At 41.1% G+C, this 16,805-nt stretch overlaps 1 protein-coding gene across 2 annotated transcripts in view; it reads right to left on the bottom strand.

The window, feature by feature from the left end:
- Positions 1 to 16,805, bottom strand: part of LOC115120737 (fibrinogen C domain-containing protein 1-like) — a 241,946-nt gene that overhangs the window by 81,827 nt on the left and 143,314 nt on the right. For both annotated transcript variants that reach the window (XM_029649730.2, XM_029649723.2), the window contains one exon: positions 2,051 to 2,147. In XM_029649730.2, the coding sequence (XP_029505590.1) occupies positions 2,051 to 2,147 (97 nt within the window). The remainder of the gene's footprint in view (positions 1 to 2,050; positions 2,148 to 16,805) is intronic.

Raw genomic sequence — 16,805 nt, 5'->3', positions numbered from 1 at the left:
AATGTTGGCAGCGAGACTGAGGGTTGAGTTTGCATATTATAAACTTGTCAACAATATTGATCTGTTTATGAGTAGGGGTATTCAGAGGCTGTTGTGTTTAGTTACTGTGGAGGAGGAATTGGAGTCTCTCTCTCTCTCTCTCTCTCTCTCTCTCTCTAAGCAAGGAGGGCCTACAGCAGAACCTAGATCTTCTGCACAGAAGCACCAGATCATCAGCAAACAGACATTTGACTTCAGATTCTAGTAGGGTGAGGCCAGGTGCTGCACACTGTTCTAGTGCCCTCGCTAACTCATTGACATATAAATCATGGATGTAAAAAAGTCCAGTTGCCAGGACCACGAATACAAATTAGACACCGTTGCCCTAGAGCACACAAGCGTACACGTACCTCGGCCTAAACATCAGTGCCACAGGTAACTTCCACAAAGCTGTGAATGATCTGAGAAACAAGGCAAGAAGGACCTTCTATGCCATCAAAAGGAAAATACAATTTGACATAACAATTATGATCTGGCTAAAAATAGTTGAATCAGTTCTAGAACCCATTGTCCTTTAAAGTTGTGTGGTCTTGGGTCCGCTCACCAACCAATAATTCCTTTTGGCCCTTAACAGAGAGTACACAGCAGCAGAATACCTGACCACTGTGACTGGCCCAAACTTAAGCAAAGTTTTGACTATGTACAGACTCAGTGAGCATAGCTTTGCTACTGAGAAAGGCAGCCGTAGGCAGACCTGGCTCTCAAGAGAAGGCATGCTATGTGCACACTGCCCACAAAATGAGGTGGAAACTGAGCTGCACTTCCTAACCTCCTGATAAATGTATGACCATATTAGAGACACATATTTCCCTCAAGAAAAGGGAAACCAGTGAAGAAACACTGTTGTAAATGCAACCCATATTTTTGTTTATTTATTTTCCCTTTTGTACTTTAACTATTTGCACATAATATGACATTTGAAATGTCTTTATTATTTTGGAACTTTTGTGTAATGTTTACTGTTTATTTATTGTTTTTTTCACTTTTATTTATTATCTAGTTCACTTGCTTTGGCAATGTTAACATATGTTTCCCATGCCAACAAAGCCCTAAAATTGAATTGAATTGAAAGAGAGTGAGTGAGAGTGATAGAGAGAATGTGAGGGAGTGAAATAGATTGATAGAGAGAGGGGGTGTGAGAGAGAAAGAAAGAGAAAGATGAGCAGCTAGTAAAGCACTGTCCAGCCTGTACACCTTTTTATAGTTCATGTTTGGTCCGAGGGGTGGTGGTGGCTAAGCAGTCAACTACCCCACTGAATGTGGAAGAGGAAGAGTACTCTGTGGTGCTCTCACAATAACCTGCTGTATTTGTGGTTACATTTGGTTAGATGAGTAATCAAGGAGCTACCTCAAAACCCATTTCCTCTGCTCATTTACAACCTGGTCTCTGAGCATTTCCTATTATTCTTTATGTAAACCCACAATGCGCCATCTAGTATGATATGTTACATTTCGTATGGCATATATTAATTTGTGGGTGTCCATCACCCATTTTGTATGATATGTTATACATTACATTTCGTATTATATGTTATGAATTTGCAAAACGGACAATATGTAAGACATTTTAGCTAGGTGGCTAGGATGCTAAGGTTAGTTAGCTTGCTAACACTAGCTAGGCTAGGGGTTAAGGTTAGGGTTTAGGGTTAGGGGTTAGGGTTAAGTTTAGGGTTGGAGAAAGGGTTAGCTGAAATGTTTAAGGTTAGGGTTAGTGGAAGTGTTAGCTCACATGCTAAGTAGTTCCAAAGTAGCTAAAAAGTAGTAAGTAGTTGAAAATTTGCTAATTAGCTAAAATGCTAAAGTTGTCCATGAGGAGATTCGACTTCGCAACATTTAAGTTGCTAGTAGTTCGCATGATACGCCCACCCATCCACCACGACCAACCACACTACGTTCGTATTTTACCAGCACTCAAACCACTATCCCACACTCTGCAATGGTCCTGGAACCAAGAACTGTGCCAAGGTACTTATTGATCGTTAACGCACAAGTCAGACACACACACACTTACCTAGCCAGTGTTCTCCAGTGATCTTGCCAAATCCCTCACGATAGGAGTCCCATCCTCTGAAGAAGTTGACCGAGCCATCTTCCCTGCGCTGGATCACCTGTAGAATACAGACAAAGACCAGGGGTTAGAGGTCAAGGCTATAGAACACCAGACATAGGTCATACAGGGGTTAGAGCTCATCGTTTGGAGGTCGGGGCTGGCCTGGGGTCAGCAGCGATACACTTCCTACCTGCTGTATCTTTCCAGTAGTAAGATGAGTCACAGTGAAAAGTGCACAAATCATGTATCGAAGTCAAGAACATCATTAAGTTCTCTTCTCTCAGTCATACATTCCAGAGGTTGACCGATTAATCGGAATGGCCGATTAATTAGGGCCGATTTTAAGTTTTCATAACAATCGGAAATCTGTATTTTTTTTACAAATGTTTTACTTTTTTTATACATTTATTTAACTAGGCAAGTCAGTTAAGAACACATTCTTATTTTCAATGACAGCCTAGGAACAGTGGATTAACTGCCTTGTTCAGGGGAAGAACGACAGATTTTCACCTTGTCACAGTTAACTAGTCCTACACTATAACCATTGCACTCCACGAGGAGCCTGCCTGTTACACGAATGCAGTAGAAGCCAAGGTAAATTGCTAGCTAGCATTAAACTTATCTTATAAAAAACAATCAATCATAATCACTAGTTATAACTACTAATCCAGTTTAGCAGGCAATATTAACCAGGTGAAATTGTGTGATTTCTCTTGCATTCATTGCACGCAGAGTCAGGGTATATGCAACAGTTTGGGCTGCCTGGCTCATTGTGAACTAATTTGCCAGAATTGTACGTAATTATGACATAACATTGAAGGTTGTGCAATGTAACAAGAATATTTAAACTTAGGGATGCCACCCATTAGATAAAATACCGAACGGTTCCGTATTTCACTGAAATAATAAATGAAATGATAGTTTCTGGATTCTACCATATTAATGACCAAAGGCTCGTATTTCTGTGTGTTATTATGTTGTAATTAAGTCTGATTTGATAGAGCAGTCTGACTGAGCAGCAGCAGGCCCGTAATCATTCATTCAAACAGCACTTTCGTGCATTTTGCCAGCAGCTCTTCGCAAGCACAGCGCTGTTTATGACTTCAAGCCTATCAGCCTAATGGCTGGTGTAACCAATGTGAAATGGATAGCTAGTTAGCTGGGTGTGCGCTAATACTGTTTCAAACGTCACTCGCTTTTAGATTTGGAGTAGTTATTTCCCTTGCGCTGCAAGGGCCGCAGCTTTTGTGGAGCGATGGGTAACGTTGCTTCGAGCATGGCTGTTGTCGATGTGTTCCTGGTTCGAGCCCAGGTAAGGGCGAGGAGAGGGACGGAAGCTATACTGTTACACTGGCAATACTATAGTGCCTATAAGAACATCCAATAGTCAAAGGTATATGAAATACAAATGGTATAGTCAGTCCTATAAATACTATGTTAACTACAACCTAAAACCTCTTACCTTGGAATATTGAAGTCTCATGTTAAAAGGAACCACCAAATTTCATAGGTTCTCATGTTCTGAGCAAGGAACTTAAACGTTAGCTTTTTTACATGGCACATATTGTACATGGCACACATTTTTAAATGGCACACATTTTTACTTGGCACATACATGGTACATATTGCATATTGGCACATGTTACGTTCTTCTCCAACACTTTGTTTTTGCATTATTTAAACCAAATTGAACATGTTTCATTATTTATTTGAGGCTAAATTGATTTCATTGATGTATTATATTAAGTTAAAATAAGTGTTCATTCAGTATTGTTGTAATTGTCATTATTACAAATTTTTAAAAAATTAAAAATTGGCCGATTAATCGGTATCGGCTTTTTTGGTCATCCAATGATCGGTATCGGCGTTGAAAAATCATAATCGGTCGACCTCTAATACATTCTTCTGATATCACCAATGAATAATGCACATGCTCTTCCCTTTGAAAAGTTTTTTTTTTCATAAACTAATAAAAATAATCCATTAAATCTTGATTGACTTCGAATAAAACTCTATTGAATCTGCATACTTAATTAAAAGCTAAGAAAGTGAGGATGATTCTCTCTCATAATGCAATATCCCTAAATCTAAGGCCGGGTGACAATTACATTATCCTCCACAGCTCTATGAAATAAATTCTATCAAGCTAAGCGATGTGTGAAGAAATAGAGTGAGGCTTTGTATAAAAGAGACCTTTCAGCATGAAAAACAAAACAAGATATCTTAATAGAGTTGAAGTCAGAAGTTTACATACACTTAGGTTGGAGTCATTAAAACCCGTTTTCAACCACTCCACACATTTCTTGGAAACAAACTATAGTTTTGGCAAGTCGGTTAGGACATCTATTTTGTGCATGACACAAGTCATTTTTCCAAAAATTATTTACAGACAGATTATTTCCCTTATAATTCATTGTATCACAATTCCAGTGGGTCATAAGTTTACATACACAGCTTGGAATATTCCAGAAAATGGTGTCATGAATTTAGAAGCTTCTGATAGGCTAATTGACATCATTTGAGTCAATTGGAGGTGTACCTGTGGATGTATTTTAAGGCCTACCTTCAAACTCACTGCCTCTTTGCTTGACATCATGGGAAAATCAAAATAAATCAGCCAACAACTCAGAAAAAAAATTGTAGACCTCCAGACAAGTCTGGTTCATCCTTGGGAGCAATTTCCAAATGCCACGTTCATCTGTAGAAACAACAGTACGCAAGTATAAACACCATGGGACCACGCAGCCATCATACCGCTCGGGAAGGAGACGCGTTCTGTCTCCTAGAGACGAACGTACTTTGGTTCGAAAAGTGCAAATCAATCCCAGGACAACAGCAAAGGACCTTGTAAAGATGCTGGAGGAAACAGGTATAAAAGTATCTATATCCATTGTAAAATGAGTCCTATATCGACAAAATCTGAAAGGCCACTCAGCAAGGAAGAAGCCACTGCTCCAAAACTGCCATAAAAATGCCAGACTACGGTTTGCAACTGCACATGGGGACAAACATCATACTTTTTGGAGAAATGTCCTCTGGTCTGATGAAACAAAAATAGAACTGCTTGGCCATAATGACCATCGTTATCTTTGGAGGAAAAAGGGTGAGGTTTGCAAGCCGAAGAACACCATCCCAACCGTGAAGTATGTTCATGGCAGCATCATGTTGTGGGGGTGTTTTGCTGCAGGAGGAACTGGTGCACTTCACAAAATAGATGGCATCATGAGGCAGGAACATTATGTGGATATATTGAAGCAACATCTCAAGACATCAGTCAGGAAGTTAAAGCTTGGTCGCAAATGAGTCTTCCAAATGGACAATGACCCCAAGCATACTTCCAAAGTTGTGGAAAAATGGCTTAAGGACAACAAACTCAAGGTATTGGAGTGGCCATCACAAAGTCCTGACCACAATCCCATAGAAAATGTGTGGACAGAACTGAAAAAGCGTGTGTGAGCAAAGAGGCATACCATCCTGACTCAGTTACATCAGCTCTGTCAGGAGGAATGGGCCAAAATTCACCCAACTTATTGTGGGAAGCTTGTGGAAGGCTACCCGAAAGTTTGACCCAAGTTAAACAATTTAAAGGCAATGCTACTAAATACTAATTGAGTGCATGTAAACTTCTTACCCACTGGGAATGTGATGAAAGTAATAAAAGATGAAATAAATCATTCTCTCCACTATTATTCTGACATTTCACATTCTTAAAATAAAGTGGTGATCCTAACTGACCTAAGCCAGGGATTTTTTACTCTGATTAAATGTTAGGAATTGTGAAAAACTGAATTTAAATGTATTTGGCTAAGGTGTATGTAAACTTCTGACTTCAACTGTATCTAGCAAACAGGGAAGGTCCCAGGGATGTCCAGGGGACCCTAATACAACCTGATGTTCCCGGGACATCCTAACAACTATTTTCTGCAGGGGATCGAGTCATCACAAGCAGTGGGTGAACAAAATGGGAAATGTGCTAGCGCTGTGAAAAACTAATCTGAATGTAGAAACACTCTGAATGATTACTAGTGAAGGTGCTGTTTGTGTTAATTAAAGTGGTCACAAGCAATTCTTGGATGCAGTTACAACCCACACCCGCCATAGAATAGTGGTAGCAGTGGTAGGAATTAAAAGCCTTATTATTACAGCAAAATAGGCAAATATGACTTACCAATACAAAAAATACAAAAATGAATTTCTACCAAGAAACCCTAATCAAAATCAACTCAATCCAAAATGGACACTCTGGCCATCAGTTTACAGAACACTGGCAGAAAGAGGTGGAAATACCTTGAACCGCTCCCTGGGCAAAACCATAGCCAAGCAGGCGTGCAACCAGTTGTTCATTTGTTCATTTTGATCCCTATTAGCTTTTTCAGAAACAACAGCTGCCCCTCCTGTTGTCCACAAGAAACCCAAAACATGACAAGTAACAAAACACTGATAAACAAGGACAGTCACACAAATGTAAAATATAATAATATTCAAACGAACCCGGGGGAAAAAGGGCTTATCAAGCATGAACGGGTGTAGTCCTAGAAAAGTTGGCTGCGGGGCAAGTTATAGTTCATTCAAGAGCATGTGGGAGAGTAGTGTCCCTATCACATCAACCGAGAGCAATATGCAGAGAATACATATGGATGAACAATGTTTTTTTCTCGTCAACCAGCAATTTATGATTATTGTTCTCCTCTTCATCATCATCCTCATCTTCTCTTCATCATCGTCCTCATCACAATGAGGTTAGTTTGAATGGGCGGAGAAACAGGGGAGCAGGGCAGATGAGGCCAGCATCTTATAAAACATGTTGCTTGTTTTGTAGGCTTACAGCCAGTAGCCTTCCTTATTGTGAGGATATGTGAGTGCCAGCAAGTTTCACTTTTCCATGCTGTTCATCTCTTGTGTTATTGTGTTATTTTGTCTTGTGTTATTTACTTGGGTCTGTTCCCATGTGGTTTGTTTCTGCCCTTTGTAGATGTAATTTTTCTATGGTGTGGTGTTAGTGGGCTGACCGTGACTGTGACACACACACACACACACACACACACACACACAATGGATGTAATGTTTACTATGACCATGCTGGAAATTTAGACACTCAAACTAAAGGGCAAGGAAATTATTTTCTGCTAAAATCTCTAGTAGTCATATTGCCAGGATTATTTACTTTTCATGGGGCCTTTCTCCCTCTGTCAGTAGGAGAGGTAGTAAAGACCTTTGGGTCCAGACAGAGACAATCAAACACAACAACAGGAGATGCAACACAGTAGTTGCAAACACATGTCAGTAAATTCTCCTTTGTGTCATCTCTCTCCCATTCTCCTCAGCACTCCCTCACCCCCTCTCTAAAATGAAGGAGAAAAGTGCAAGTTGAGTGGAGGCCCTGAGTGATGATAGGTATTAGAACACGATGGAGAGAGGCTTTTGTTTTCACATACTCTTGCTCTCTCTCTGTCCCCCCTCTCTCTTCCCTCCCTCTCTCTCATTATCTCTCTTTCTCTCCACCTCTACCTCTCTTTGTCTACCACTGTCTCTCTCTCCCTCTCTCCTCTTGCATTCTCCCTCTCTCCTTCTGCCTCTTCCTTTTTGCCTCATTCTCTCTCTCTCTCTCTCTCTCTCTGAATGTCACTACAGTTAGCTCTAACCCAGAGTCAGCATGGTAGCAACAAGGTTTAAAATGCAACAGGGAGACTATGCATCTTATCTTGTAAATAATACACCAATCACATCCAGCCAAAAGAGAGAAACCGCCCTCCATTCGTTTCCCTATGGCAGAGTTCTGTCAGAGAGATTTTTGCTCTTTTACACACTTTCTCTAGCTGATAATAAGTACATTATCTCATTCTTGTTCACTTTGGCAGTGCCCTTTTGTAGGTATATCTTACACCTGTTATCTTGTTTCTGAAAGAGCCAAACTGTAAGACTGGAAGCACCTGAGAGAGAGGTGTCAGAGATTTGTGATAGTTATATATGTGTACTTCGGGGTGTAAGGAGGTTGAAATAGAGAATTTCTAGAAGAATGTGAGAACAGAGGATGAGTTCCAAAGAGCTATCATTCTGACTCACCCCATTCACATGCCTACCATCTAATCTTGGTAAAGAATAGGGTTGTACAATTCCAGTAATTTTCCCAAAATTCCCAGGTATTCCATAAATCCTGATTCCCGATATCAGGAGGGAACAAATAGGACATCCGGAATCCTCTATCCCCAATTTTTGGATAAACTGGGAATTTTGGGAAAGTTACCGGAACTTTTCAACCCTAGAAAATAATGTTAATTTAAGGAAGATACATTCATGTATGTTAATCTATCCTTGGGAAAATCAATGCAATGGGAATAATAATATAATATATCTTGGCTAGACATTTTGTTAGCACTACTTGTCTTCCATGTTCTATAACAAAACTCCCCAGTCTGTTAAATCAATTCTACTTATTAATCACTTTGGTCACTTAGCCTATACAGTGAGAGTAGAGAGCTGCCCCCTGGTCCTTGGTGCCTGGTCTGAACCAGCTTAAGCCACTCTGCTAGTTGCATCTTTTCCACCAGCCAGATTAGTGATTAGCTTGGCTAGTGCCTCCACAGATTAGGGTTAACAACCCTTGGGGCGGATGTGGCCTGCCTGTTTCCTGTCTGAACACACGCACATGTACACACACAAACCGACCCACCCACTGCCTGAGTTTCCTGCTCAGTAATACGGCCTATCCTCCTCACTCAGGTTTAATTGCCTCTTGACCCTGGTGGCGGTGTGTGTGATCTCCAGAGACACGGGACACTGCTTCACACAGACACTGATCATTTCTCCTCACACACCATTAATGTCTCTGGCTGGACGGTGGCTTAGGAGGCGGTGGAGGGTTCAAAGGGGGCAGAGGAAGTGTGTGTGTGTGTGTGTGTGTGTGTGTGTGTGTGTGTGTGTGTGTGTGTGTGTGTGTGTGTGTGTGTGTGTGTGTGTGTGTGTGTGTGTGATTGTGTGTGTGTGTGTCTGTGCGCGAGTGTGTGTGTGTGTGTGTGCTTTTCATGCAACCGTGTATCCAAGAGTGTGTTTGCTGGGGAGACTGGACTCGTTCTGCTTCAGGCCAAGGTTTCATTGGTGCATAAAAAAACCATGCAGAAGCATGTAGCATAGAGGAGAATAAAACAGGCAACAGCTCCCTCTCCATCTCTCTCTCTCTCCTTCTCATGCTTACTCACACATGCAACCCTAAAGGACTCCTTCCTCTCCATCTCTCTCTCCTTCTCATGCTTACTCACACATGCAACCCTAAAGGACTCCTTCCTCTCCATCTCTCTCTCCTTCTCATGCTTACTCACACATGCAACCCTAAAGGACTCCTCCTCTGCATTGCAGAAATTCAAAATACAGGAGAATACAGGAGGATAAAAAAAAATGAAAGAAAAACAAATAATGGGGGTTTCAACAAACTCTGGGGTCCAGGTAGAAACTGCTCACTTGTATTATCTGTGAAGATGTCTAAATCAGCTGTTTAGTCAAGGTTAAAGAATGTAGTTCAAATCAAGGGTACTGTATGTAGCAGTAGGCCTACACAACTGTGTATAAGTGTTTGAACGTGTGTGTTTGGGGGCATTCAAGTCTTGGATTACACTTTTCCAAGGACCTTCGCTGTCAGTCAATCAAGAAAGAGTTTCAAACTCAACCCATGCAATCCCCACCCCCCCACCCTTTCCATCCCATTCAATCCATGCTCTAGCCAGTAGACAGCTGCAGGCAGAATATAGCCTAAGCAGTAAAAATGTGTTATTCATGGTCTAGCTCTGTTTAAGAAGATGACTGTGTCACCTTATTTGACCCTCTACTATTACACTAATAAAGAGAGGGGTGAGAGCCTGTCATCTCATCTACCGCCTTACGACAACAACAGCTTTCACACAGCCGACGGCAGCCATTTTAAACTAAAAGGTGGAATGAGGACTGAGTGTTTCAGAAATCTCTACAGAGCTGAGCTGTTCTCAAAGACAACAGCCAGAGGAGAGAGAATGAAGAAATGATCCAGGGGCTGTTTCTTTCTTTCTTTCATTTTTTCATTCTGCCCCACAGACACTGATCATTTCCCCTCACACACCATTACTGTCTCTGGCTGGCAGGTGGCTTAGGAGGCGGTGGAGGGTTCAAAGGGGGCAGAGGAAGTGTGTGTGTGTGTGTGTGTGTGTGTGTGTGTGTGTGTGTGTGTGTGTGTGTGTGTGTGTGTGTGTGTGTGTGTGCAAGCGTGTGTGTATTAGAGGTCGACCAATTATGATTTTTTTTTTTTCGCCGATACCGATACCGATTGTTGGAGGACAAAAAAGCCGATATCGATTAATCAACCATTTAAAAAAAATGTATATATATACATTTATGTAATAATGACAATTGCAACAATACTTTTATTTTAACTTAATATAATACATATGGGCTTTTGGATGGGTGTTCTTAAGGTGATTCCACAGGTTGATGGTATTTTTTGATTTAGCCGTTGCTGACCCCATGCTTACATCTTTATCACAAATAAGACACCTTGCTTTCCCTGGTGCCAATTCCATGTAATAGTCCCACACTGGTGCTCTGCTTTTCTCTGCCATCTGTAAAACACACACACAGCTCTGAAGTGACAATGATACTGAAGAGTCTGCTTAGGAGACAAATACTCTCAGCTGTTTGAATAAAAAGTTTAAGTTACCTGTGATGAATTTTGAAAACAAAAACTGTAATTTCTATATGCAGGAAATCCTATTTTAATAATGGACATGGTAAGAATTGACAACCAAAGTGCGAGTTATAATTCCCATGACACCTAGCAAAATCTGAAAAGCAGTTCCTTCATTAATTTATTCCATAGGATATTTTTAGATTCACTTAAAATAAGGTCTGTGTTTCGTGTATGCTTACACCACCTTGCCAATTTTATACCTGTGTAGATATCCATAGGACAAGGTAACTGATCAATATTGGCTAAATATAAGCGAAGATCATTTTTTCTGTAGAGTGGATTTATGAAAATATTTTGACAAACGTTACCTTATCCTACTGAGATTTACACGGGTATCAAAACGCAGAGGCGGTTTAAGCACGAAACGCAGACCTTATTTGAAGTAGATCAAGACATTCTCTATGGAAGACATGAACAGTAAAATAACGAAGGAACCCCTTTCAAGTTCAGTCGCAAGTTATTACAGGAATTATAACGCGTCGACTATTTCTCTCTAAACCATATACCTTGGACTATTACGAGCCTGCTGCTGCCTACCACCCCTCAGTCAGACTGCTCTATCAAATATCAAATCATAGACTTAACTATAATAAACACACAGAAATACGAGCCTTAGGTCAGATCCGGAAACTATCACCTCGAAAACAAAATGTTTATTCCGTTCCGTATTTTATCTAACGGGTGGCATCCATGAGTCTAAATATTCCCGTTACATTGCACAACCTTCAATGTTATGTCATAATTACGCAAAATTCTGGCAAATTAGTTCGCAAAGAGCCAGGCGGCCCAAACTGTTGCATATACCCTAACTCTGCGTGCAATGAACGCAACAGAAGTGACACAATTTCACCTGGTTAATATTGCCTGCTAACCTGGATTTCTTTTAGCTAAATATGCAGGTTTAAAAATGTATACTTGTGTATTGATTTTAAGAAAGGCATTGATGTTTATGGTTAAGTACACATTGGAGCAACGACAGTCGTTGATTGTTTTTATAAGATGAGTTTAATGCTATCTAGCAACTTACCTTGGCTTACTGCATTCGCGTAACAGGTCCTCTTGAGGCAGGTGGTTAGAGCGTTGGACTAGTTAACTGTAAGGTTGCAAGATTGGTTCCCCTGAGCTGACAAGGTAAAAATCTGTCGTTCTGCCTCATTCCTAGGCCGTCATTGAAAATAAGAATGTGTTCTTAACGGACTTGCCTAGTTAAATAACGATTAAATAAAGGTGTAAAAAAAAAAGTAATGTAGATTTTTTTTAAATCGGCGCCCAAAAACACAGATTTCCGATTGTTATGAAAACTTGAAATAGGCCATTCCGATTAATCGGTCGACCTCTAGTGTGTATGTGTGTGTGTGATTTTCATTCAAGCATGTGTGCAAGAGTGTGTGTTTGCTGGGGAGACTAGACTCTCTTCAAGCCAAGGTTTCATTGATGCATAAAAAAACATGCAGAAGAAGCATGTAGCATAGTGGAGAATAAAAGGCAACAGCTCCAGCTCCCTCTCCATCTCCTTCTCACCCTTACTCACACATGCAACCCCAATGAACCATGCCCATGTGTTTGGGAGCATTTGAGTCTTGGATTTCACTTGGCCACGGACATTAGCTGTCAGTCAATCAAGAAAGAGGTTCAACTTCCTCCCACACAAATCTTGCAGTTTTAAAGCTGCAAATCTACATATTTTGCCATGGGCGGAGAGAAAATTTTACAATTTTATAACTAATTTAATGAAATTCTACTCATTTTACCATGGGGCAGAGAGAAAATGTCCAGTTTTACTGCAAATTTCAAGCCAGCAATTTTAAACTAAAAGGTGGAGTGAGGACTAAGTGTTCCAGAACCATCTAAAGTGCCGAGCTGTCCTCGAAGACAGCAGTCATAACAACAACACAATGACAAAAATATGTTTTCTTTTTTATACTCAGAGCGAGGAGAGAGGAGGAAGTAATGACCACGGGGCTGTCTCTTTCTTTCTTTCGCTGTGCGTGTTCTGACTTGATCCAGTCTCCCGGTCATATGTTTTTGGAGATTCATTATTTATTTTGAGCTCTTTAAAATGCTCAACAAAGCCAAACATCCCGGCTCTCAAAAGGTAAAAGCCTGCAGAAATATAATGCTATCGTTATCAATTCTCAACAATGGTTACCAGATTAAAAACAAATCTCAGACAGTGTGTATTATATGAAGGTTAGCTAACTATGCCACGAGCTCACAATACAGGTAAATGCTGTCAGACTTTCTTCACAATAGACCTGAAATGCGAGAATCTTTAGCCTGTCAAATGCACTGCAATGGATTATATGCCGTCATTTAGCTTAATACAAAGGGAGGCCTTTCAGACAAGCAAACAGTAATTGCATCAATAGGCCAAATGTATGATATTAATACAGCTCTCTCTGTGTAATTATCTTTCTCTTGCTCTACCCCTCTTTCTTTATTTCTCTCTTTCTTTCTCTCCTATTTCTCTCTCCTGTCTCTCGCACCCTCCTCACCCTCTCTCCTTCGTCTCTCTCTCTCCCTCGCTCTCTCTCTCTCTTGTCCCCTCTAGCATATCCCCCCATCTCTCTTTCCCTCTCAGGATCACAGGGAGAAGTTCACTTATAATGTCATATTTGATATTGACGGATCCTGATTTTTTGCTAAGTGGGGATTTGTTGTATTGAGCCCTTTGTCATCTAATTAAGTTAGGCTTGGCATTTTCAACCAAAGTGACACGAATCAAGGGTGAAAATGTCAAACAAAACGGCCAGCAGCGTCATTAGATGACAAACTCCCAATTAAGCCTGAGAAACAAAAAATGTAAATGTAAATAAGCTATCACACCTTGACCAAACCGGCCCCGCGTGTATATCTGCGTGTGCATCTGCATCTGCGTGTGCATCTGCGTGTGCATCTGCGTGTGCATCTGCGTGTATATCCGCGTGTGCATCCGCGTGTGCATCCGCGTGTGCATCCGCGTGTGCATCTGCGTGTGCCAACTGTGAACAAAATATATTAATTTGGTTACAGGTCAAAACACACAATAATTATTCATGGATATTTATCTAGCTTACTGTTGCTAGTCATTTTGTCCTGGGAGATAAACATTTTGAACCCATTTTGAGTCATACAAAATCACGTGTTTCTACTCCGACAATTAGTCCACAGATAAAAGGGGAAACATTTTTTGTTAGTTTTCTTTGATTCTCTCCTCGTTCATCTTTCGATTACCCACGTGGGTAAGTATGCTCAGGTTAACATATCGGAGGTTAACATTCACAATGTTGCGGGCCAGACGGAATACCAGGGCACGTACTCAGAGCATGTGTTGACCAGCTGGAAAGTCGCTCACTGACATTTTCAACCTATCCCTGACCCGGTCTGTCATAACAACTTGGTTCGAGCTGACCACCATAGTCTCCGTGACCAAGAACACCAAGGTAACCTGCCTAAATGACGGTCGCCCCATAGCACTCACATCTATAGACATGAAATGCTTTGAAAGTCTGGTCATGGCTCACATCAACACCATCCTCCCAGACACCCTTGGACCCACTCCAATGTGTATACCACCCAAACAGATCCCCAGGTGAGGTCATCTCTATTTCACTCCACACTGACCTCACCCACCTGTAAATAAGGAATATCTATGTAAGAAAAACTTTTCATTGACTACAGCTCAGCATTCAACACCATAGTCCAAGCTCATAACCAAGCTCTGGACCCTGGGACTGAACACCTCCCTCTGTAACTGGATCCTGGACTTCCTGGTGTGACTACTGTGTGGCCACGCATGACTCCGACACAATCATTAAGTTTGCTGACGACACAATGGTAGTAGGAATGATCCCCAACGACGATGTGGCAGACTAATGGGAGGAGGTCAGAGACCTGGCAGTGTGGTTCCAGGACATCAATCCCTCAATGTCAGCAAGACAAAGGAGCTGATCGCGGACTACAGGATACGGAGAGGCAAGCATGCTCCCATCCACATTGATGGGGCTGTAATGTAGCGGGTCAACAGCTTCAACTTCGTCGGTGTCCACATCACTAAGGAATTAGCATGGTCCTCATACACCAACACAGTTGTAAACGGGGCACGACAGTGCCTCTTTCCCGTCAAGAGGCTGAACAGATTTGGCAATCAGATCCTCAAAAAGTTCTTCAGCTGCTCCATTGAGAGTATCTTGATTGGCTGCATCACAAATTGGTATGGCAACTGCAAGGCACACGACTGCAAATCACTACAGATGGTGGGGAGTAGGGACCAGTACATCAACGTAGCTCCCTGCCATCCACGACCTATATTCCAGGCGGTGTCAGAGGAAGGTTCTACGAATCCAGCCACTCAAGCCATAGTTCTACCTACTACTGCATGGAAAGCGGTAGCAGGGAGAACCAAAAGGAACAACTTTTAACCCCAAGCCATAATGCTGCTAAACAAGACTGCTAAATAGCTAATCAAATGGCTACACAGACTACCAGCATTGACCCTCTCTTGCACTGACTCTATGCACACACACACTAGACTCTACCCACACACTGACACATACTCAGGGTTTTTTCTCAATCAAAAAGGGGCTTAAGTGGTGGGTGTACCAGGGTGTGTGGCAATGAACTTGGTCGGTCCATTCCGGCGGCTGAATTTTAGAGAAAGTATTAAAGGCCCACCTTTAAAAATAAACATTTTTGTAATTTGTTTTTAAAAATTCATGGAGATGAGATACGCTTTTTCAGTTTTAGAGCAAATTTCCTGCAATTCTACATATTCTGTCATGGAGCTGAGAGAAGATTTAACCTTTTACTACAGTGAGCTAAATCAGGGTCACACAGTGTTTCTTGGTAGTCTTAAACAAATCTACTTCGAAACAAAAGTATACACTTCAAACACATGGTGATGGCCTTAACAAAATAAGACACCTGCACCATGTCAGATATAGAGTTGAAATGTACATTAAAAAACATGTTTGCATTCCAATAATACACTTTATATACATGAAAGGAGACAGAAAAATAACAACATGTTTGACATAGAAACACCAGATTTTCGGAGGGTTAATTTATTATGAAATTAAAAAAAATATTATTAACATTCCACCAATGAGGCCACTAGAGGGTGATTTGGTCATTTGACAGCAGTAAATAGCTAGAGCTAATTTTCTGCAATTCTATGCATTTCCATGACTAATACTGTGTCCATTTGCACAAACACAATCAAAAAATCAATATTGCTAAATTAATTGTTTTGGGAATTTTCTATTCTCCCTGATTGTCTAGCATTTATTTTGGTGATTGTTAGTTCTAAAATAAATATATAGGTCCATTATCTTCTACAAATACTTTATATCTGCGTTTTTCCAACCCAAAAATGTATAATAAATTCAATAACAATCAATAATACAGAAGAAAGATATATATACAGCATGTGCAAAGAGAGCAATAAATAGGCCATGGTGGCAAAGTATTAACAATATAGCAATTAAACACTGGAATGGTAGGATGTGCAGAAGATGAATGTGCAAGTTCAGATACGGTGGTGGAAAGGAGCAAGATAAATAAATAAATAAATACAGTATGGGGATGAGGTAGATTGGATGAGCTATTTACAGATGAGCTATGTACAGGTGCAGTAATCTGTGAGCTGCTCTTGCAGCTGGTGCTTAAACCTAGTGAGGGAGGTAAGAGTCTCCAGCTTCAGAGATTTTTGCAGTTGGTTCCAGTCATTGGACGCAGAGAACTGGAAGGAGAGGCGGCCAAATGATGAATTGGCTTTGGGGGTGACCAGTGAGATATACCTGCTGTAGCGCGTGCTATGGGTGGTTGCTGCTATGGTGACCAGTCAGCTGAGATAAGGCAGTGCTTTACCTAGCAGAGACTTGTAGATGACCTGGAGCCAGTGGGTTTGGCGAGTATGAAGCACAGGCCATCCAACGAGATCATACAGGTCACAGTGGTGGGTAGTATATGTTGCTTTGGTGACAAAATGGATGGCACTGTGATAGACTGCATCCAATTTGTTGAGTA

Source organism: Oncorhynchus nerka, linkage group LG4 (genome assembly GCF_034236695.1).
Source record: "Oncorhynchus nerka isolate Pitt River linkage group LG4, Oner_Uvic_2.0, whole genome shotgun sequence".
Classification (NCBI taxonomy): Eukaryota; Metazoa; Chordata; class Actinopteri; order Salmoniformes; family Salmonidae; genus Oncorhynchus; species Oncorhynchus nerka.
Note: the sequence above shows the minus strand (reverse complement) of the source record. Positions and strands in the feature narration are given on the sequence as shown.